Source organism: Myotis nattereri (genome assembly GCF_964212035.1).
Source record: "Myotis nattereri genome assembly, chromosome: 7".
Lineage (NCBI taxonomy): Eukaryota > Metazoa > Chordata > Mammalia > Chiroptera > Vespertilionidae > Myotis > Myotis nattereri.
In genome coordinates this window covers 29,957,600-29,982,294 of record NC_138082.1, presented here as the reverse complement: position 1 = coordinate 29,982,294, position 24,695 = coordinate 29,957,600, and the positions used below count along the sequence as shown (strand labels likewise).

General features: G+C 41.0%; 1 protein-coding gene and 1 long non-coding RNA gene across 3 annotated transcripts; both read right to left on the bottom strand.

Annotated features, from left to right (window-relative positions):
* LOC308522695 (uncharacterized protein) lies at positions 1-2,309 on the bottom strand (the record flags this gene model as incomplete). The annotated part of the gene is made up of 1 exon (XM_081096223.1): positions 1-2,309. The coding sequence occupies one exon, from the start codon at positions 2,307-2,309 to the stop codon at positions 1,623-1,625; it is 687 nt and encodes a 228-aa protein (XP_080952349.1). The 3' UTR covers positions 1-1,622.
* A 9,657-nt stretch (positions 2,310-11,966) lies between these two features.
* LOC308522694 lies at positions 11,967-24,456 on the bottom strand. 2 transcript variants are annotated; one of them, XR_013996253.1, is made up of 3 exons: positions 24,370-24,439; positions 21,243-21,267; positions 11,967-12,198 (listed from the first exon to the last, which is right to left on the bottom strand). It is a non-coding gene; the product is annotated as an uncharacterized lncRNA (long non-coding RNA). The 2 variants fall into 2 exon arrangements; XR_013996252.1 differs by lacking the exon at positions 11,967-12,198 and adding an exon at positions 20,574-20,612 and having other exon boundaries at positions 24,370-24,456.
* Positions 24,457-24,695: the final 239 nt, after the last annotated feature.

Sequence of the window (24,695 nt, the reverse complement as noted above, 5' to 3'; positions counted from 1 at the left end):
CTGTTGCTGTTTATTTTGGCAAACAAAATCACAGAGCTATGAGTGGCACGAGGCAGCAGGGGCCATGGTGGAAGCAGCTGCTTGACCTCCAGATCACAGCTGCAGTAGATGACTCTTGACATCAATCAACGGTGGCCCTAACTTCCACTCCTCCAACCCTTCCTGTGACTTTGTAAGCATCTAATTCCTGTATCAGCTCCTTTATGTTTAAATACCTAAAGTGGTAATTCCTTTTTCTAGAAATGAATCCTGACTGATTCACAGATGGATGTCTCATGTAAAGAAATTTCATATATAAACTTATCTGAAAGAATTTGTCATACTGCTGCCTCAAACTTTCTTAGATTTAAATAACGTGTTAATTCTATTTAAACCAGTTCAGTGTTCTGTTTATTGATGCCATTCCCTTTGAGAGCTCTTGACATGACACAAAGTTTCCTGGAATCCTGAACAGCTAATGCTGTATTTATTTATCATGTTGAAAGGCAGAATATATTTTTGTGACAATCATAATGCATCCATTGTATTTCTTTATACTTAATTTTATTGAGAAAATGACCCCGGGGATAGTTTTGCTTCCTGATATCAATTCTTCCTTTTTTCTTAGTATTAAGAACCCTAATTTTTAACTGGGTAGTTGGAGGCACTACTACGAGCTAAAATTTCTCCCCACTCTCTCCTAAAGCCATATGACTTTCCCATAACCATATGACTAAATTTTGGCCAGTTAAATGTAAGAAAAAATGTTTTCTGTAACTCCTAGAAAGTGTCTTCAGAAGGAGAGTACTGACTCTTCTTTGCCCCTTGCTCTTTCCTGTTGGTTGGAGTGAGAGTGTGATGATAGCACTGACAGCCATCTGGGGTCATGAGGTAATATGCAGATCATGTCAAAGGAAAAGAGAATATGCCCTGAGAACAATTTGCTACATAGGTCTGGATTGTGTACCTCCAGATTTCTTTTACATAAGAAAAAATAATGACCTCTAACTTTTTAAAGTCACTGTTATTTTGTTGCTGCTCTATTATAACTTATCCCTAATTACCGTAAGGGGAACAGCCAAACTTGTTCCCTTCATATCAACTATGGACTACTTCTCAGTCTCTAAAAACAGGAGCATTCTCAAAAGTTGCTCAACTACTGCAACACAAGAAGGCATGCTGCTAAAATGTTGATCTGGGTTTAAAATTAAAGACATAAAACGATTTCTCTGAGGACAGATCAGTGTATGCAGCAGCAAAGTTTGTAAGCCAGATAAAGCTCTGACTTACTAATATTATTTTCAATATCAAGTCAATGCACCAATGTTAGGTTGAGTAAAAGGCAAGTCCTTCACCCTAGCTGATGGTCCACTAGGACTAGGGTTATTGACGCAAAATGGCTGAGTTTTTCTTTAAACTTGCCCGCTGCTGTTCGTTGTGTGACTACTATACCACAGTTGACAGCCTATCCAATGACATAATCTGCTTTGCAGCTCGGTATTCCAGAGCCCATAGATCAGAGGGTTAAAACACTGGCCAAATGAAAAGACTCCAAAAAGCACCAGATTTAAAGTGAAGAAAAACACTCCACACAACTTTCCCAAACCTATAAATATCAGGGTTGGTATTACATGTAAGGCAATCTACAAAAAATGAATTAGGACTGTTTTCCTTGCTTTGATATTTGACCTATTAAAATGGCCAGCACGTTTGCCTTCTTGATATATTAGAGAGTAACTTATAAGAATTATAGCTAGAGGAAGGAGAAAGAAAATCATGCCAATGGCTCTGGCAGGGGTACCATTAAAAATCACGGGGCAAAGGGGCTCTAGTTTTAAAACAGCAACCGAAGTGGAGTTGGTGCCCTCTATGATGAATAAACAAACATTCTTGAGTATAATCATTATCCAAGTCCCAGCCAGGATTCTATACTTAACTGAATCTACAAAGGACAGAGATTTCAATGGCCAACAAATGACCAGGTAAGTGTTGACAGCCATCAAGGCCAGAGTAAAGAGGATCCCTTCTCCAAAACTTATCTGGGCCCCAAACACCAACCAGCACATCAGCACGGGGCTGTTGGCCATCAGGGCCCGCATCCCTTGGAAAACCATTCCCAGGCCACAGTAGGATGAGATGCACAGCAGATGGTGGCAAAGGAAGATGTACCGGACCTCTTTCCTAAGTTTTGAATTCTGTGACACTATTGCGATGATGATGACTGTGATGAATGTGGCAAAGGAGAAAGTGACCACGTACACAGAGGCCTTCACTGTTGCTTCGAGCCTCAGCCAATCTGAGATGTTGCAGTGCTCAGAAGACAAGTTCATGATCATCAGGGCAACTTGGTTCCTACAGGAGAGAAGAACAAGAGTGAATCTAGCTTAAAGCATCTCCTGTGGTTTTCCAGTCTCTGATCTTGTGCACAGTCTCAAGGGACAGATTGCATGTTTTGCAGTATAGAGGATGACAATTTTAGATCTTATTGACATGGATCAATAAACTGGAGAAATCATCAGGGGCCTTCTCTTTATTTCAGGAGAGAGGCATACATTCAAATCATCTAAAAGGAGGATTTGAAAGACATGCTCTCTATACACTTCAAATTGCACAAAATCAGGTCAAGGTTCTACTCCTTATGCATCCTCTTTCCCATCTTTGATTGTAAGAATGATTTAAGTTCAAAGCATAAAGCAAAACACTGCTGAAGTGAATTGATTAACAAGCCCTTGTTAACACTTTTTACTTGCAAAGATCTGGGGAGGAAGTGAGAGCAAGAGCTGTGAAGAAGGCAGAGAAGTCATTGATGTGGAGACTTGAATTCATTTGGGTCCATAAGACATGAAAGGGAGATTAACAGTAATGATGACAATCCTGGGGAATATTTACTGAGTAATTTCTAGGGATCAAAATTGTTCTCAGGGCATATTCCTCACAAACCCTGGAGGATGTTTTCTTTTCCACCATGTAGTTTTCACGCACGGGAAATGGGGACTTGGAGAGGCTAACTAACCTGCTCTAGGCTGTGTGATTATTGCCTAGTAGGGCCAGGATCTGCATTTGGTAGAACTCCAGAGCCCATTCTCTCAACCATTACAAGGAAGTTTATGTCTAATGTAAAGCCAAATGAATACATCCCCTGAGGTCTTCTTTGACTAATGTCATGTGACTAGACAACTAGACCCCATTTGTAAGAATATTGTTTCTATTGTGAAGAAGCTGGAAGACTGAACGTCTAGGGAAATGCTGGTATCTCAGGATTGCTGATGGACTATGACTGATAAAATGGTAAGAGCTGTGTGGTAGCCTGGTAGCCTCTAAAATCTTCTCAAGCATGCACAGCAATGAATGGTACACTTTGTGGCAGCCTGGGGAACCCCCCCCAAAGTACAGTATCTTTGTTGTCTCTGTGGAAGTCTGTTGTAGAGAAACCAACTGTTGCCCCCCCCCCCACCTGCACCCCATCCAAGGTTAAGAGCCTACCATAGCCTTGCTGCCTGCTCCCTCATGACCTACAACATCATCTCTTCCTCCATCAAACTTAATTGGACCTTAAGCAGAGATATCATTTATAGAAAATCATTCCGTAGACTGTGCTGAGTTAATGTCTGTCTCTGAAAAATTTGACCCAAGGATTTTCACATAGAGTATATAATCTAAATGTGATGTCATATAAGTGACCTGCCAGTCATTATAGAGTATGGATGAGTAGAAGAGAGAGGGAGAGATAGGAAAGAAGCTGAGACAAGGGAACATGCAGCCCTTTAGAGGCCATAAAAGCCCTTGAACAACAAAGAGAAGAACCTTGACTTCTGATTCCACTGAGGTGCTCTGCATTTTCTGTCCTTGGGTTCTAAAAACATAACACATCCATATATTACTTGAGCTAGCTCAGATGGTTTTATTCTGGCCTCTAGAGTTCAAAGTATATAAAATGGACCCTGAAAAGGTACAATAAATTTTATTGATTTTCTAAAGGTCATATCACAATGGAGACACAACTATTGCAACTTCCTGAGAATCTAAAATGTCATAGCTCCTTATAGAATCCCTTGGTGAAGGCACAATTTTTTTTCTGCCTATTGTATTGTCACCCTTTGTGGAGAATTTTTCCTAGGCTGATGGATTTTTTTTTTTTACATTGTCATGCTGTTGAGCTCCAGGCATCTATTTTTCTCTACCCTCCAACTCTTCAGAGAGGGATACAAATTATAACAGTCATTGTCAAACTCACCATCAAACTTTTTTTAGCTGTGGATTTTTCAATCAAAATCTTACACAAGTCTGGCTAGCGTGGCTCAGTGGTTGAGCTTAGACCTATGAACTATGAGGTCAGGGTTCGATTCCCAGTCAGGGCACATTCCAGGTTGCGGGCTCAATCCCCAGTGTGGGTGCAGGAGGCAGCCAGTCAAGGATTTCTCTCATCATTGATGTTCCTATCACTCTTTCCCTCTCCCTTCTTCTCTGAAAGCAATAAAAATATATTTTTTAAATCTTACATAAGAATCCCTCAATAATAAACAGAAAAGTGCAATCTGTGCACATTGAATGCCTCCTTCTAATCGCTCACTCCCAGAGCACACCCCTGTAACTGGCCTCAGGGCACCACCATGGAAACAGAGGACCCCACTGAAAACCCTGGTAAGCTGAAATAAGCACTCTACCATTGGACTGGGGCCATCACATGAACTGAGCTCTAAGCCTAGATCAACTGCTAACAAGAAATATGACTGGACATTGAAATCACCATACTTCTCTGGTCCTTACATCACAGCCATACAGCATCATCAAGCTCCACGTCCTTTCTCTTTATATCTACAGTCATCCTCACTCACATCCTCAGAGGCCAACTCTAAACTTGGACCTGGAGTATCTGGATTTTTACCTTACTCTTGAGCACAAGATTGCCTCCACCCCTACCCCAGATATAGTATCTTATTCCCATGCTGGAGCTATAAATAGAACCCTAAGCTCTCTAGGACAGGGTCTACCTCATTCTGCCAGGCCCCCTGTCAGGACCTGAAACCCAGCGTCTGAGCCCCAACTTAGGGTGGTCACAGCTAGCAGGCTCTACAATGGTGGAGGCCTCCTTGTCTCCTTTGGTCTCCCAACAACACCCACTCCTGGGCTCAGTGTTGTAGGACTGGCTCAGCTGATGGACTATATTCCTCATTATTCAGTCTTGCTCTCCACACACCATTCTGCCAGAATCTGTGATCAGCTATAGCATCCCAGCTGGATTCTTGCTTGAAATGACTTCCCTGCACCTGGTGGGGCTCATCTGCACCACCCCCTCCCTACCCCCCCCCCCACCCCCCCACACACACACCTGTCCACTTTATTTGGCAACACCTCCCCGATAGCAATGAGCTGGGCTTGGCCTATCTGTGTTCTAAGACTTGAAACCCTACACTGAGCATGAGTGACTGTCATTGTGCTTCCTTTAGAATAAAGTTCTAAAAGCTGTTCCTTCCCCCATGAATTACTGCAGCTGCAGCTATAATAAAGATGAAACTACCAACCGCTCTCCCTCCTGATCTGAAGTGCTTTCAAGGAACTATTTATTGAGATCAAGCAAGAAATACTTTCTCTGGTTTTCCAATATGTTAAACACACTAATCAATGTGGCACCTTGTTCATCATTTCACTCAACCAATCTTCATTGAGCCATGAAACACACAACATATAATCCTCAATAGTAAGGTTAAAAGTGGGAAAACGCTGCCTGGGCAGTGTGGCTCAGTGGTTGAGCATCGACCTATGTACAAGGTGGCCATGATTTGATTGCTGGTCAGGGCATGTGCCCGGGTTTCGAGGGGGGCATGCAGGAAGCAGCTGATCAATGATTCTCTCTCATCATTGATGTTTCTATCTCTCTCTTTCTCTCTCCCCTCCTCTCTAAAATCATAAACATATACTTTTTAAAGGTGATAAAACACCATTGCTGCCATACAGAAGCTTCCTGTCCAGTGAAGATGCAGAATACAATGTAATTAGATTATAACCAAAAACATCACGTCTATTATTACTCATTTACCAAAAGCATGAGGAAGCTAGATGTGCTATGGGAGGGTTGTTTAGAAATAGAGGGATCACTGAGGCAGTGAGAGAAAGCTCCTTGGAGAAAGTGTGACTAGCATTGACCCTTCAAGAATGAAAACCAGAGCAAAGCAGGGTCCAGGGTGAGTTGGGGAGGGAAGAGGGGAGGTACAGATTCCAGGCAACAGAAAGCCATGGGAGCCAAGATGGGACCGTACCCAGTATGTTCAGGGAACAATGAACAGATTGGTTTGAGTGGAGTGATGGCTAGTTTAGAAGACTAAGGATAGACCAAGGGCTTTGATACCAATCCAAGGTTTAAAATTTATTTTGTAGGCCTTGTATGATTAAAATTTGGAGTAGCAGATGCCATAGGTTAAGAGCCAACATAAGATGACCACCCTTGCTTGTGTAGTGGCATTTGATAAGAGGTCTGCAGAGCAGGCAGCTGGGCCAATGACCGATTTGCACAATGAAGGCATTGCTAGCATAGTGGGTGGCTCAGAATACTTTTTGTATACATAAACTCTCCAGGAGGGCTGCAAATCTACAAAATCAATGAGGGCTAGTATCATTGCCTTCCCTTTACTTATGAGACCTCAGAAAGATCAGTAATGCATTCAGGATCATGCAGCCAGAAAGAATCTCTCAGTCTCCAAATTTAAATGTCTTTTCAGAGGTATATTTGCATATCAAGAGCTCATAGCAACCAAACCCATATAATAAGCCCTCATCTATTCATATTATCTCCACTTAAGGACAGTTCTAAAAGCCTTTTTCTTCTTCTGAAATTCTAAAATGGGGAATACCTGTTTTCTTCTAGCCCAAAATGTTACTTTGGCTTCAGCTTTTAAATAAAACCTTGGTGCTAAGAGATTTCAGCAAAGAATTACACTCTATCCACAACTACCCTGACAAACCAGAACCAGCCACCACCACTGTCTGCAAAAAAAACCCCAAAAGAAGCTGATGTGTACAAAGGGCAGGACTGGGTCTCATCCTTAATTTTTATCCCTGTTTCCAATTTAGGACCAACCAGAGAAAGCCGAATATGTACCCCTAACCAACCACATAGGACACCCACTTCTAGTTGGCCACCTAGAACTTCCCCAAGACCACAGCTGCCAATCAGAGGAAACCTGAATCCTTCCCTTTTCCAACCAGAAAGCTTTCCCACTCCTCTGTTTAACTTGCAGTCTCCATCAAAACCTAAGTGATGATGGCTGCCTCCCTTGGTATAGCAAACTTCAAATATGTAACCTTTGCTTTTCTTTTTTCATTGGTGTTGGTTTATCCTCATGTCTGTATTCAAAGATGGTGCTAGTGGCATTGGCTTTGCTGATGAATTTGTGGGGGCCCCATGTTTCCTCTCCATCCTGTGCCCCTCTGGTCAGGCAGTTCAGGCCCAGTAAGGCAGATCCCTTTCCTGGAGGAGTAACTGCCCCCTTGGCCTCATCATGAGATCTGGTCACTGAGCTGGGAGAATTTCATGCTTCTCTCGCCTCTGAGGGTTTACAAAGCAACCATTCCTGAACAAATACCCCTCTTCAGAAGAAAGTCAAGAGAGTATTGGATGTGTGCTAACCTGAGTGGGGGTCCTGGAAGGGAGCATATGAAAAGAGGTTATGACACTGGCCCTAATGGTGGCAGACAAAATATATTAGTAGATAGCATGTATTGATTGTTCACTGAGGTGGCTCTAGTGGGGGCTGACTTCTTTAATATGAACACCAAGCCTATAAAGTAGGCACTATCATTATTCATATTTTTCAGAAAACACTGATAGAGAAAGGAAGTAACTTGGCCAGAGTTAATTAGCTCATGACAGTGATACTAGAATTTGGACCAAGCAGTCCAACCCCAGGGCCCACTCTCTACAGCCCTGGGCCAGGTGCCCCCCATGTCAGTGAAGGCCAATATTTAAAGGTTGTGAAGGGCTCTTCATACTTCTCAGGGAGTTGCTGAGTGATGGTGAAGTCTGGCTTCAAACCTAGCTCTTCTGATTTCTGAGATGACATTTTGTTATTGTTATCTGTTGAGGTTTTTTTTCCTAACAATACCTACCATATTAAAGTGTGTGAATCAAATTCTTTTTAAAAAGGGAGAGAAAAGGTAGTATGATCTGATTTATGTCCTCACCAAATCCATATTTTGAATCTCTAATCCCCAAACCTCCCAGTTTGGATTTGGAGATAGAGTCTTCAAAGAGGTGATTAAGGTAAAATGAGGCCATGGGAGGCGGTGGAGGTGGGAATCCAATGGGACCAGTGCCCTTGTGTCCTTGTGAGAAGGGGACATAAAGATATACAGAGAGAGACCCCCCAAGAGATGTGTGTGCACAGAGAAAAGACCATATAATGAGGTAGCAAGAGAAAGATCACCTACAAGCAAGCCAAAGAGAGTGGCCACAGAGAAACCAACCCTGCCAGCACCGTGATCTTGGACTTCTAGCCTCCACTTTTCTCTTGTTTAAGCTACCCATCTGTGGCATTTTGTTATGGCAGCCCTAGCATCCTGATACAGCAGGAAAAGCAGTTGCCAGCTACCTCCTTATTCCTGGTATCTGAGAATGGCTTCACATGGGTCTTATTAGAATCCTGGGAATTTCTGAAGAAGGAAAGATCTTTGATCTCTAAGAGGGAGAAGGACCTTCCCTTCCCGGACACTCACAGTTCGTCAGGCAGTGACTGCCACCATCAGGGCCAGTGTCTGACTTGCCCCCAATGAGAAGAACTCGTGAGCTCAGAACAAACTTCAGAAACGATTTCAAGTGCTCAGAGGCTGCTGGCAGAGGCCAGTGAGAAGTGGACATGTCCAGAATGGCTCTTAAACCTTCTCTGAAAGACCAGACCTTCCCTCCCACAATAAACATGCCCCCTTCTCTTTAAACATGGCTTTTCCTTTGGTCTAATTGGCACTGTACTTTGTTATTTTAAAAAATCACTTCAGTAGGTGAAGCCTCAGGGATCTCCTCTGTTTTTCTCCTCAGAGGGGGAAGGAAGGGAGGGAGGAACCGGTGCTTCCGGAGCACCAGGCATTTGACCACAAGAACAAGCACTTTCTAAGTATTAGCTGTGATTGTTAAGCATCTAGAAGAGGCTCTCAGAGGATATGCAGAGAGCTGGGTGAGGTTATACAGCCTCTGGAGGTATATCCTGTGACTTCTGAAGACAGAAAAATTACACGTTTTTCTAATGAGTGCTTTCCCAGGCAGTTAACTTTTTTAGTGTTAACCTGCCTTTTTTTATACAAGGGAAATCCTCCAGCTTTGTCTTCCAATTTTTTGTGAACAAAATTTTGATCTACATTCTTTTAAGTACTCATAGGATTCCTGAATCTAAAGACCCACTGTTTTGCTTTAATAAAAGTGTATACCCTTTTCTAACTACTCAGTTTGCAAAAACGCATATTAAAAAGCAATGTACACATGCACATTCACTGAACACCTTGAGATTTTAAAACAGCAGGGTGCCATGGTCCTGGGCAGAGTGATACAAATTCACAAACCTGCAATATGAGTAAATATTTAAGAAGACAGTATTGGAAAGAAGGTAGCTCATAAGAATAGTGACAAAGCTCTTTTCATTTTATGAGTTAGATCATAATACATGTGTCTGACCCAACTGATTGCAGTAACAATGAGATCTGTGTAAAGAAAGCAGGCACAAATTCATGACACACTTCACTGTCCTAACTGCAGGTAGAAATAAGGCACAGGAGCCATCCCAGGACTTCAAGAAGAAACTGGTCCATACTCACTAACTGTAATGGTGTCATATGTAACATAACATTTTTTTCTGAACCATAGAAACTTAAACAACGACTTTATATGAAATTTTGGCACATTGATTAGAATAAAACAGTCATTCAGTTCTATTGGGATGGAGCTTGCTGCATTGGCATGGGACTAACCAAGGAACGGAAGTGGCAAAGACGGACATTTGGTAAATTCCAACTACCTCTGTGCCCCAGTATGAATCTAAGAGCTGGAGACTCACAGTAATCCACACACACCAAATCTTTGATATCATGGAGCTTACACATTCCTGAATCCTCTGACAGTTTCCTAGCACATAGTTAACAGATGGATTCTCTCTTCCTCCCTATCTCTCCAGAATGCCAAAGGTCAATCTGATATTTGTAAACCACAAAGAACAAACAGCCATCATTCTGCTGCTGAGAAAATGATTCATTGCCAATCCTATTCCCCAGAATCTGAGAGGTATTTTTATCTTTGGTCGATTGGTTTTTCTCTAACAAGATCTCTTCATGTAGCATTTACTTTTGAAATGTGCTGAAGCTATTTTTTTCCAGGTTTTCTTTTAATTGTTGACACTAGTACATATGCCCCCACTTTCTCCCCCTTTGCCCACCCCCACCCAGCTCCCAACCCCCTTCCCTTTGTCCATCACTGTTGTCTGTGTCTATGGGTTATGCCTATATGTTCTTTGACTAATCCCTTCACCTTCTTTCATCCAGTGCCCCCTGCCCCTCTGACAGCTGTCAGTCTGATCCATGTATCCATGCCTCTGTTTCTATTTTATTCAGTTTATTTTGTCCTCTAGCTATTTTAATGTTGCATGACTGCAATTACTAAGCTAGTGAAAAGTTATTTTACCTGCATATGATTTTAACATTATTAAAGCTTACAATAATAATACATAGCAGCCAAATGGTGAGTTTTGTGTTTTGCTAGTAGGCAATCCTCTACTCCAGAGCCAATGGTTCTCTTTCATTGCAGTTAAGACAGTTGCCCTATCCTAAACAATAAGACATACCCTCTCTGTCTCACAGACTGCACCTGGCTTCAGCCATAAACCAAATGCTTCATCATCAGTACAGTCTTGGCAAAGCAGAAGTCACAGATTCCAAGAAGTGGAATCTTTGGTTTTTTTCTCTCTGACTCAGCATTGAGGGTTATTGTAAACTTCTGTCAGTTTAATTCTATTTCCCAAATTAAGGTGCAATTTAATGATAGCTATTCTTACTAACCCTTTTTATATGCTGTGATTTCTTTCACTAATGAAAAAGAATATTTCCCAAATTAAGGTACAATTTAATGACAGCTATTCTTACTAACCTTTTTTATATGCTATGATTTGTTTCACTAATGAAAAAGAACTCCTTTAGTTTTGAAATCTACATACACTATCCATTGCTTGGTTAAATACCCCTGTATAGCCCAGCTGTGGCTCAGTGGTTGAGCATCAACCTACAAACCAGGAGGTCATGGTTTGTAGGTTATTAACTTGAACTTTTACTTAATTATATATATGTTTTCTCTCTATTGTCAGAACCTATGTATAAAGGTCCTTTGGCAGAGATATAAGCCCATCTATCACATCAAATTCTCTATTCCCATTTGGATGGAATTGTATTTTTTCTTAGCAAAGTCTACTATGCCAAGTTATTAAAGTTCTTAGTTAATTTCTGTATCATTTATATTTGTTTTATAGAATGGGTATAGAATTTTGAATCATATTTATAGGGAAAATGGCTGCTTCAATATTCATCCTTGTGATTATCAGTAAATATGACCATTATATTTATCTTCTCAATTAATGGACTTATTCCCCAATAGAAAATATATTATTGTCACTAATGCTATTTTTGCAAACATTATTTGTAACTCTATTTTTGTATTTTTTCAAAAGACCTCACTTTCTAAGTATTGGTGACAAGAAAATTATTAACTTTGAAAACCCTAGCTAAATTATCATTAAACCACTTTTGAGTGATCCAAAACTCTTTAATCAGGATTTTAAAATTCATGCCCATATCCTTATTGCTTCATTTATACATTCCTTCACTCATTCATTCATTTAATAAGCATATTGTGCACCTACTCACATATGTCAGGTTCTGTGCTAAATGCTGGGCCTAACAAAGATGAATGATATATGGCCTGTGTTCTCAAAAAGTTTACTTTATTGATTTATAAGTGGGAGAGGAGTGAACAAGGGTATAGTTTATGAAAGAGATCCAAAAAACATAGATCAATTTTATATATTGTGAATTGGTGAAAATGTATACAAACCACAAATCTTTGGTTAGAGAAAGGTGCGTCCTTTTTCCAAGAAGAGGATCTGGGGAAAGTGTTCCTTTTCTTGCATGGAAAACCAGAGTGGCAAGGTTGAGATAAGTCCCAGGCAGTACAGACATGGAGTTAGCAGAAGCTTCCTGGAAGAAGCAAGGACACCAAAAAGTTTAGTAAGGCTGCTTGAGAATCACAGAAGAGGGTAAATACGTCCTCTAGAAAACCACACTGCAAATAAGTAAGTAAGTAAATAAGTAAGTAAATAAATAAATAACAAAGGCTGGTACTGTGGGTAGGAAATGAGGGCAAATCTATTCATGGAAACTTGAAGATAACACCTAAAAAAGGAAAACAGACAAGGACTTTTCTAATTTAAGCAAACACATGTTTGAAGGGGTCAGTTAGCTAGATCAAGCTACTGGCCAATGTTGGGATTTACCCAAATGACTAAGAGGTTTTCAACGCCACCAGGATGCAGATGTATAGAGAAACTACCCCATTAAAGAACAAATGAGAAGTCATCACAGGGATTCTCGGTGTAGGACACAACTGGATGAATCCGACAACAACACAAGTGCAGGGTGCAAGGCCTCCTGGGAGGTGAGGGTGGACCTTAATCAGGTGGAAACATATAAAGCCCAGTGGTGTGTGCCCAACAAATGCATGGCAGTATCACTCTGAACTAGTGAGACTTGCGCCAGCACACAAAGAACCTTCCAATAGAATTCCTTTTCACCATCTGCTTGGCCACTCACATCCACTGGGTCAGGCCACACAAAAGAGTAGAGAATTTAGAATTCTTGGCTACAGCAAACTCTGCCAAAGAAAGAGGCTCACATCACTAGTCCCTGGTTATCACCAATTTTACATAACTTGAAGATTTACCTTGTTTCAGACTCTCAGTCAGTCCTGATCTTAAATGTGTGTTTGCCACTTAGTCTATGTCTTGACTTCCTAAATTCCTAGTCTTAAAACATCAAATATTATTTCTGGATGATCCAGGATGGGGGTCCATATGAAACCATTTGCTTTTTCAGAGTTGTCAGGCTGGTGCCATACATTTCGTGGCCCCCAGAAAAATAACACCTGCTCAGAAGGCAAATGCACCTATTGAATGAAGTGCAACTTCCAGACAGAGAACCACAGGTGATAACAGAGATGAGCCAGAGTGAGTGGGGACCAGGATGGAGACTTCAGTTTTTGTGACCAGAGCTGTAGGAAATCACATAATCCAGGCTATGTCAAGGTGGCCCTCCTGGAAATAATGCATACTACCCTTAGATGTGGAGATGGTTTGCTGATGAGATTAAGTACGGTGCTTCATTGTATAACATCAGGAGGTGACTAATTTGATCCTGGAAAAGTAATCCATGGAAACCTTTCAGTGTATTTGTAAGTTCAACAGAGAGATATTGAAATGACAGTTGAAAATAAAAGATGCGAGAACCTAGCTGGAGAACCTGGCTAGAACCTGGCTGGAAAACCTGGCGAGAACCTGGCTAGAGAACCTGGCCAGAACCTGGCAAGAGAACCTGGCTAGAGCTTCACTGGTCCGAGGAGCAGCAGCTGCACAAGCATCTTGCCCTCGCGCAAGCAGCAGCAGCCGCACGAGCAGCCTGCCCAATCCGAGGAACAGCAGCTGTGTGAGCAGCCCGCCCCCATCCGAGGAGCAGCAGTTCTGCGAGAGGCCTGGCCCCATTCGAAGAGCAGCAGCAGCCCACCCCAGTCCGAGGAACAGCAACCACACGAGCAGACTGCCCACATCCAAGGAGTGGCAGCTCTACGCAGCACGCACCGGTCCGAGGAGCAGAGCCACAACAGCCTGCACCTGTCCAACAAGCAGCAGCCGGCCCTAGGAGCAGTAGCCCCGCAAGCAGCCCACCACATCAGAGGAACAACAGAAGTGTGCAGCCAGCCCCCATTCAAGGATCAGCAGCCATGTGAGCAGTCTGCTCCAGTTCAAGGAGAAGCAGCTGCGTGTGTAGCCCACCCCATCCAAGGAACAGCAGCCTCGTGATCAGCACATCCTCTGTCTGAGGAACAGCAGCTGTGTGTGAAGCCTCCTCCCACCAGCCAGAGGAGCCACCACAGCGGTGAACAGCACCCACCACAGGAGCTCCTGCCAACTGAGGAGCAGCTCCTACAATAACCGCCAAAGGAGCAACCACAGCCCGAGGAGCCACTGCCACCCAAGTAGCAGCCCCTGAATGACTCAAGAGATCAAACATGGGTAGACAAAGAAACCCCCAAAGGAAAGAAAAGGAAGACCCGCCAGAAAAGCAGCTAAGTGAAACCGAGGCATGCAGCATGACAGAAAAAAAAATTCAGATTAAGGGTCCTAGAATGCATAAACCAGATGGAGGAAAAATCAACAACTTATGCAAGCAGCAAGAAGAAACAGGTGAAAAATTCAATAAATTATATAAGAACAAAGAATAAATGAAGAGTGATATAGCTGCAATAAAAAACACCATTGAAAGTTTCAACAGTAGACTAGGAGAAGCGGAGGACCGAATTAGCGAATTAGAAGACAGGGAAGCAAAACACACCCAAACCGAACTGCAATTGGAGAAAAAAATTAAAAGACAAGAGGAGAGTCTAAGGGAGCTATGGGACAACATGAAACGAAACAACATACGAATAATAGGGGTGCCAGAACAACAGAAAGAGGAACAAAACTTAGAAAACCTATTTGAAGAAATAATATCAAAAACTTCCTTGAGGTGGGGAAGAAAAAAGTCACACAAGCACAGAGAGTCCCAAACAAGGTGAACCCGAAAAGACCCACACCAAGACACATCATAATTACCATGGCAAATGTACAGGACAAAGAGAGAATCTTAAAGGCTGCAAGAGAGAGACAGAAAGTTACATACAAAGGATCTCCCATTAGATTATCAAATGATTTCTCAACAGAAACACATCAGGCCAGAAAAGAATAGATGGAAATTTACAAAGTGATGCAAAGCAAAGGACTGAATCCAAGAATACTCTATCCAGCAAGGCTATCATTCAAACTTGAAGGGGAAATAAGAAGCTTCACAGACAAAAAAAAGGCTAACGGAGTTTATCACCAACAAGCCAACAATGCAAGAAATGCTAAAGGGACTGGTGTTAAAAAAGAAGAAATAAAAAGCTCAGAAAGAAAACAGCCACAAAAAATAGAAATGGCTACAAACAAGTACCTTTCAATAATAACTTTAAACATAAATGGACTAAATGCTCCATTCAAAAGACACTTAGTGGCTGAATGGATAAAAAAAACATGACCCATACATTTGCTGTCTATAAGAGACCCACCTCAGAAGAAGGGACTCACACAGACTGAATGTGAAGGGATGGAAAAATATCTTTCAGGCAAACGGAAATGAAAAAAAAGCTGGGGTAGCAATACTTATATCAGACAAAATAGACCTCAAAGTGAAGTCCATAACAAGAGATAAGGGAGGCCACTTCATAATACTAAAGGGATCAATACAACAAGAGGATATAACCCTGATAAACATATATGCACCCAATGCAGGAGCACCCAAATACATAAAAAAACTCCTGGAAGATATCAAGGGAGAGATCAACAACAATACAGTCATAGTAGGGGACTTTAATACACCGCTGACATCACTGGATAAATACTCTAGACAAAAAATTGGCAAAGAAACAGCAATCCTAAATGACTCACTAGATCAGATGGACCTAATTGACATCTTCAGAACATTTCACCCCAAAGCCATGAAATATAGGTTCTTCTCAAGTGCTCATGGGACATATTCAAAAATAGACCATATATTGGGTCACAAACAAAGTCTCCCCAAATTCAAGAAGATTGAAATCATACCAAGTATCTTCTCAGACCACAATGGCATAATATTAGAAATAAACTACAATAAAGACAACCCAAAATACTCAAACACTTGGAAGCTGAATAGCATGTTATTAAATATTGATTGGGTTACCAATGAGATCAAAGAAGAAATTAAAAACATTCTGGAAACTAATGACAATGAAAACACAACAATCCAAAACCTATGGGACACAATGAAAGCAGTCCTGAGAGGGAAGTTTATAGCTCTACAGGCCTATCTCAACAAACAAGAAGAAATGGTAGTAAATCATCTAACTCTACATCTCAAAGAATTAGAAAGAGAGCAACAAGAAAAGCCCAGAGTGAGCAGAAGGAAGGAGATAATAAAGATTAGAGCAGAAATAAATGACATAGAGACCAAAAAAAAAAATACATAAAATCAATGAAACCAAGAGCTGGTTCTTTGAAAGGATAAACAAGATTGATGAACCTCTAGCCAGGCTCACCAAGAAGCAAAGAGAGGACCCAAATAAACAAAATCAGAAACGACAGAGGCGAAATAACAACAGACCCCACAGAAATACAAATGATTGTTAAAAAATACTATGGACAACTCTACTCTAAAAAACTAGACAACCTGGAGGAAATGGACATAGTCCTAGAAAAATACAACATTCAAAAACTCAATCAGGAAGAATCTAAAAATCTCAACAGGCCAACAACTATGGAAGAAATTGAAGCAGTCATCAAAAAGCTTCCAGCAAACAAAACCCAGGACCAGACGGCTTCACAGGGGAGTTTTACCAAACATTCAAGGAAGAACTAAAACCTATCCTCCTCAGACTATTCCAAAAAATTCAAGAGGAAGGAACACTGCCAAGCTCAGTCTATGAAGCCAGCATCACCCTAATACCAAAACCAGGTAAAGACAACACAATGAAAGAGAATTACAGGCCAATATCCCTCATGAACATAGATGCCAAAATCCTCAACAAAATCTTAGCAAATCAGATCCAGCAGTACATCAGAAAGATCATACACCATGACCAAGTAGGATTTATCCCAGGGATGCAAGGATGGTACAATATCCGCAAATCAATAAACATGATATATCACATAAACAAATTGAAAGAAAAAAACCACATAGTCATATCAATTGATGCAGAAAAAGCGTTTGACAAAATTCAACACCCATTTTTGATAAAAACTTTCAGCAAGGTGGGAATAAAAGGATCATACCTCAGCATAATAAAAGCCATATATGACAAACCCACAGCCAACATCATACTCAATGGACAAAAACTAACACCATTTCCCCTAAAAACAGGAACAAGACAGGGATGTCCACTCTCACCACTCCTGTTCAGCATAGTACTGGAAGTATTAGCCATTGCAATTAGACAAGAAGAAGAAATAAAAGGCATCCAAATTGGAAAAGAAGAAGTAAAACTGTCCTTATTTGCAGATGACATGATATTATACATAAAAATCCCTAAAGACTTTGCATCAAAAAACTATTAGACTTAATAAATGAATTTGGCAACGTAGCAGGATACAAAATTAATGCCAAGGAATCTATGGCATTTCTATACACCAATAGTGAACTTACAGAAAGAGAGACTAAAAAAAAATCCCATTTACCATCGCACCAAAAAAATTAAGCTACCTAGGAATAAACTTAACTAAAGAGGTGAAAGACCTCTACTCAGAAAACTACAGGACCTTGAAAAAAGAGAGAGAGGAAGACATAAACAGATGGAAGAACATACCATGTTCTTGGATTGGTAGAATCAACATAATTAAGATGTCCATACTAACCAAAACAATCTATAAATTCAATGCACTTCCCATTAAAATACCAACAGCATATTTCACAGACCTAGAACGAACTCTCCAAAAATTCATCTGGAATAAAAAAAGATCCCGAATAGCTGCAGAGATCCTGAGAAAGAACAAAGTAGGTGGGATCTCAATACCAGATATCAAGCTGTATTACAAAGCCACTGTTCTCAAAACTGCCTGGTACTGGCACAAGAACAGACATGTAGATCAATGGAATAGAATAGAGAGCCCAGAAATCGGCCCAAACCAATATGCTCAATTAATATTTGACAAAGGAAGCAAGAACATACAATGGAGTCAAGATAGTCTCTTTAATAAATGGTGTTGGGAAAATTGGACAGATACATGCAAAAAAAATGAAACTAGACCACCAACTTACACCATACACAAAAATAAACTCAAGGTGGATAAAGGACTTAAATGTACGACAGGAAACCATAAAAATACTAGAAGAATCCAAAGGCAACAAAATCTCAGACATATGCCGAAGCAATTTCTTCACTGATACAGCTCCTAGGGCATTGGAAACTAAAGAGAAAATAAACAAATGGGACTACATCAAAATAAAAAGCTTCTGCACAGCAAAAGAAACCATCAACAAAACAACAAGAAAGCCCACTGCATTGGGAAAACATATTTGCCAATGTTATCACCGATAAGGGTTTAATCTCCAAGATTTATAGGGAACTCATACAACTTAACAAAAGGAAGATAAACAATCCAATCAAAAATGGGCAAAGGACCTAAATAGACACCTTTCAAAAGAGGACATTCAGAAAGCCAAGAGACATATGAAAACATGCTCAAAGTCACTAATCATCCGAGAGATACAAATGAAAACAACAATGAGGTACCATCTCACACCAGTCAGAATGTCTATCATCAACAACTCAATAAACGGCAAGTGCTGGAGAGGATGTGGAGAAAAAGGAACACTCATGCACTGCTGGTGGGAATGCAGACTGGTGCAGCCACTATGGAAGACAGTATGGAGTTTCCTCAAAAAGCTACAAATGGAACTCCCATTTGACCCTGTGATCCCACTTCTAGGAATATATCCCAAGAAACCAGAAACACCAATCAGAAAGGATATATGCACCCCTATGTTCATAGCAGCATAATTCACCATAGCTAAGATCTGGAAATAGCCTAAGTGCCCATCATTAGATGAATGGATTAGAAAACCGTGATACATCTACATGATGGAATACTATGCTGCTGTAAAAAGGAAGGAACTCTTACCATTTGCAACAGCATGGATGGAACTGGAGAGCATTATGCTAAGTGAAATAAGCCAGTCAATGAAGGAAAAATACCACATGATCTCACTCATTTATGGATAATAAAAACCATTATAAACTTATGAACAAAAATAGATACAGAGGCAGAGCTGCCTGGAACAAACTGTCAAACTACAGCGGGAAGGCCGGGGAGGGTTGGGGGGCAGAAGGGGGTGGTAAGAGATCAACCGAAGGACTTGTATGCATGCATATAAGCATAACCAATGGACATAAGGCACTGGGGGGTAGGGGAGCCCAGGGGATTGTCAAAGGCAGGGGAAAAAAGGAAACATATGTAATACTCTTTGTAATACTTTAAGCAATTAAACAATAAAAAATAAATTAATTAATTTTTTTTAAAAAAAAGAACCTGGCTAGAGAACCTGGAGAGAAAACCTGGCTATGCTGATCAACTGGAAAAAAAAATTTAAAAAGAAAATAAAAGATGCTTGTTCATTTGGAAGCAATGAGTATTAAGTTAATAATGCATTACCAACATTGAAGAAAAACAGGTCCTGTTGAGTGGAATATCCTGATCCACTGAACCAGTAGATCCCATTAGCTGAGAGATATTCAGGAGGTTTCCACAGTATTATTATTTTATTCAATGAATATCTACTATGTGTCAGAGTACTATGAAGTGTTTCCAGTTAGTTAAGTGAAAAAAAGGCAGAATCCCTACATTTGTGGAGCTCACAGTCATTTAAACAAGATAGATATGTAAGCAAATAGTTTCAATACTATAAGTAAAGTGCTTTAATTCAAAGTACCATGGAAACCCAAAGGAAGGAGTCTAATATTCCTAGAAAAGTTAGGGAAAACTTTGCAGAGGACAGTGACAATAGAAAATAATAATTCATTCATCCAGTGAGCTGGCCTTCCTTTCATTTATTCATCACATACTAAAGGCCCGGTGCACGAAATTCATGCATGTGGAGGGCGGTCCCCTAAACCCAGCCTGCACTCTCCAATCCAGGACCTCTCGGGACCACTGGCTCCTAACTGCTCACCTGCCTGCCTGCCTGATCACCCCTAACTTCCCCCCTGCCAGCCTGATCACCCCTAACCACTTCTGCCTGCCAGCCTTATCGCCCCTAACTGCCCCTCCTATTGGTTTGGTCACCCCCAACTTCCCCCGTCTGCCCACCTGGTTGCCCCCAACTGCCCCCTTCTACTGGCCTGGTCTTCCCTAACTGCCCCCCCACTGGCCTGGTTGCCCCCAACTGCCCCCTCTGCCGGCCTGCCCCCCCCCCCCCGACAGCCTGGTTGCTCCCTACTGCCCCCCCTGCCAGCCTGGTCACCCCCATCTGCCCCCGCCACTGCTGGCCTGGTCTCCCCCAACTGCCTCCCTCTGCTGGCCTGGTCACCCCTAACTGCCCTCCCCACCAGCCTGGTTGCCCCTCACTGCCCCCCCTCCCCTGCTGGCCTGGTTGCCCCGGACGGCCCCCCTGCCAGCCTGGTTGCCCCATGCAGCCTGCTGTTCAGTCATTTGGTCATCCCTCACTAACCCCTCTACTGGCCTGGTCGCTCCACACAGCCTGATGTTCAGTCATCCATTCGGTTGTTTCGGTTATGACAGCCCATGATTTTTTATTTATTAGGATGTGTCGAGTGACTCTAACTGTCCTTCATGCTGTGGATACATCAAACAAGACAAAAATGTTCGTACTTGAGTGAAGGTTACATTCTGGTGGGGTGTGAATGATATTACCAGTAGACACACAGACTGGCTCCTTTAGACCACCCAGTGTCCACCTTCTAGCCTCATTTCCTCTCCCACATATTTTCCTACCGAGACCGAGTGGAGCATTCTGATCTTTTTGGTAAGTGTACCTCTCATTATGAAACTAAGATGCCAGTTTATTGCTTACCATCACAATAGAATAATTCCAGAAAGGCAGCATCAAATAAAATCAAATTTCTGAAACTATAACACTGAGAACCAGTTTCACACAGAAATAAAAGTGAGGTAGCTGAAACCGGTTTGGCTCAGTGGATAGAGCGTCAGCCTGTGGACTGAAAGGTCCCGGGTTCGATTCTGGTCAAGGGCATGTACCTGGGTTGCAGGCACATCCCCAGTGGGAGATGTGCAGGAGGCAGCTGATCGATGTTTCTCTTTCATCAATGTTTCTAACTCTCTATCTCTCTCCCTTCTTCTCTGTAAAGAATCAATAAAATATATTTTTTTAAAAAAAAATAAAATTTAAAAAAAAGAAAGAAAAGTGAGAAATGAGATATCTAGATTGACATGAAAAATCCTTACCTTACTTTCCCAATGGAGATCTTTCCTGCCAATGAAAGAAAAAAAAAAATGAGTTCTCTTTCCCAGGAGAAAGTTTGTGGGAGAGCAGCAGGAGTTTCTTTGTGAATCCCAGGAAGAACTCCCAATGCCCAGCAGGTAGTAGAAGTGAATCAAGAGACTTGCCTCATTTCACATGCTCCCAGGACCCTGAGTCTTCAGAGCTGGGGCCCCTTCAGTGGTGCCTGCAGCCAGTGTCACACTGTGATTCACTGCATGGAGAGCTGCCGGACCTCAATGACAGCCACTTCCTGAAAGAGCCCTTAGCGTCTTCTCTCCAAGAAGGAAGCGGGAGAATCCAGGGGGCCAGCGCCTCCCCTTCTGTACACAGTGACCCTCTACAAAGAGAGGCATGTTCTCTGCACCCTTTTGGGGTTGGGACCCACTTGACGGCATTTAAAGGTGACAAGGAAAAAATGTCTCTAGAGAAAGCGAAAAGGTTTCCCCACCCTAACATAAGGGAAACATTCAAGCCATTGCAACCAATGGTTTTAAGCCAAACTAACTTTCAAAGATCTCGGACTACTCCTATAGGAAATGGCCACAGTTTCATAACAGAAGCAAGAGAAAGGAAGTTAGAAGCTTCTGCAAAGCACAGTTGGTATCATTATGAAAACTCATAGTTCCTGTTGACCAACATGTCTGCTTTTACTCCCTCAAGCTACTAATTATAAATGTTCCACACCAGCTTTTCCTCATATTTATAGCCTTTGTTTCTTTTTGAAGTTATCAAAGTAATATGTTTGTTGTCAAAAATGTAAAATACAGATAAGCATAACAAAGAAAATTTAAAATTCCTTATAATTTCATCACCTGAAAGTAACTACAGTTAACAGTTTGTTGAACATCCGTCCGGCTTTTTTCTGTGGTGAGGTGAATCTTAGGATGAGCTCTCAACATCCATTCCACCCCACACCAGTGTGGAACAGGGATTAACCTTATCCCCAGCTCTGCCTAGTTCTTGATTTCACTAAACAAAATTTCAATAATCATATGACTTTGACACAATGCTTATTTTAAGGACCAGCACCTAACCCAGACCTAACCCAAGCAATACAAAGCATTCCCCTCGTTGCTCAGAAAAGCACATGATCAAGATGATCCAATCAGAGGGAAGCCTAGGATTCCTGCTAAAGGCTGGAGGAGAGACACTCCTCTGGGTTTGAACAAAATGGCTCTGGGAGCTATTGGTGGCCATCTTGCCATGGCAAGAAAAATCACTTTCAGGTGAAAGCAGATGGTGCAGAAGGCAAAAAGAGATATAAAAAGAAATTCAGTTAAAGAACATTCTGAGCTGCTAAATTAAATTAACACCAATATCTGTCTTACTTCTGGAGCTTCTAGTTATATGAACCAAAAAATTTGCTTGTTGAAGTCAGTATAAATTGAGTGCTTTATTACTTATAACTAAATGCATCCTAAATGACTCATGTAGTTATTTTAATTAAAAATGTACATACTATTTATAATTTCCTATTTATTTATTAAAATATATTGCTTTATTGATTTCAGAGAGGAAGGGAGGAGAGAGAGATAGAAACATCAATGATGAGAGAGAATCATTGATCAGCTGCCTCCTGCATGCCCCCCACTGGGGATAGAGCCCACAACCCAGGCATGTGCCCTTGGCCAGAATCGAACCTGGGACCCTTTAGTCCGCAGGCTGACGCTCTATCCACTGAGCCAAGCCAGTCAGGGCTATAATTTCCTATTTAAAAATACATTATAAACACCCTTCCTTTTCAAGATGAATAGACTTTCACAAAATTATTAATTGTTTCAGAGTAGTCTAAGGAAGGACATTAAATTACTCATTAAATGCCCTATTATGGGGCATTTGCATTGTTTCTGGGTTTTTCGATATTATATAAGCCATTCTGCATCTAGTCACCTAAATATTAGAGAACATACTAATTTCCCTAAGATAGATTTCTAATGCAAAATTACTGAGTCAGATTATGTACTACTTAAAAGGTTTTTGACTCATATTGCCAAAGGCCCTCCCAAAGATTATTTCAAATATATGCCAACCAACAGAGCATGAGAATGCCCAAAAAACTCCCAGCCCAGAACCCTCAACACAGATAAAGTTTCAACACAAATAAAGTTTCTATGTCCTATTGCTGTTTAATTCCCATTTAAAAAAAATGTATAGAGTGCTGTAGTGTTTAATTTTCATATATTTATTTGCTTATTGTGTGTTTCCTCTTCTGAATTTCCACTGACACTCTTTTCCCATTTTAAATTGAAGCACTTGCTTATTTTTATATCTCAGAAGTAAAATATAAGTATAAGCAGGTTTTAACTAAAGAGAAATCTTTTTTAAAAAGTTACTATATGACCTAGCAATTTCATTCTAAGATATATGCCCAAGAGAATGAAAACATATATCCACACAAAAACTTGTACACAAATATTCAAATATTCACAGCAGCAATATGCATAATAGCCCAAAAGTGGAAATCATCCCAATGTTTGGTGACTGGATAAACAAATCTCGGTATAGTCATACCAAGATTACTACTTAGTAATAAAAATGAATGGTTACGCTATTATATTAATACCCACTGTTGTGCATAATATGGGTAAATCTCAAAAGTATTATGCCAAGTGAAAGAAACCAGACATGAAATATGCCAAGTGAGTAATTTCATTTACATGATATTCTGGAAAGGCAAAACTGTAGAGACAGAAATCAGACCAGTGGTTGCCAAGAGTTAGGCATGGGGAAGAGAAAGGCACAGAGAGATGGAAGGGAACTTCTTGTTTTGATGGAATTGTTCTATGTCTTGGTTGTAGTGATGACTGTACAACTATAAACATTTGTTAAAACTCAGAGAACTATATGCTTCAAAGGGTTATTTTTTCAGTATATAAATTATACCTCAATAAATCTAATTTTTTTAAAAATCAAATACATTATTATTGAAACTTATTTTTGTAATTTGGGGAGATTCCCACAAAAGAAGAAAAGCAGGGAACATTTACTTCCTCAAAACTTACATTCACCATTTTCTAAAACACAATTAAGTACCTATGCACATTCACACATCACCAGCTTAGTAAAAATTTTTAGCAACAGACTACTTACTTTTTGAGAAAGAAATTAGCTTTGCTAACGTCGTCTCTCCCTGTTCCTGCAACCTGGTCACAATTGTGTTAAGGCTGGTAAGCTGGCTGCTAGTGAAGAGGGTGTTTTAAGTGTTTCACTTCCTCTCAGAGGAGTTTAGCATTGAGCAATTATGGATAAAATCAGGAGAGATCAAATTAGATCCAGTCTGCTCCTCTGAGAAGTATGGCAGGTGGAATCTGCCCACACTCCCTCTGATCTCTCCATTTATCCTAGTTGCATGCCTTTCCTCCCAGCTGCCAGCATCTGCTATTCTTTGTTGGAGGATGGTCCTCAGGCTGCCAAAA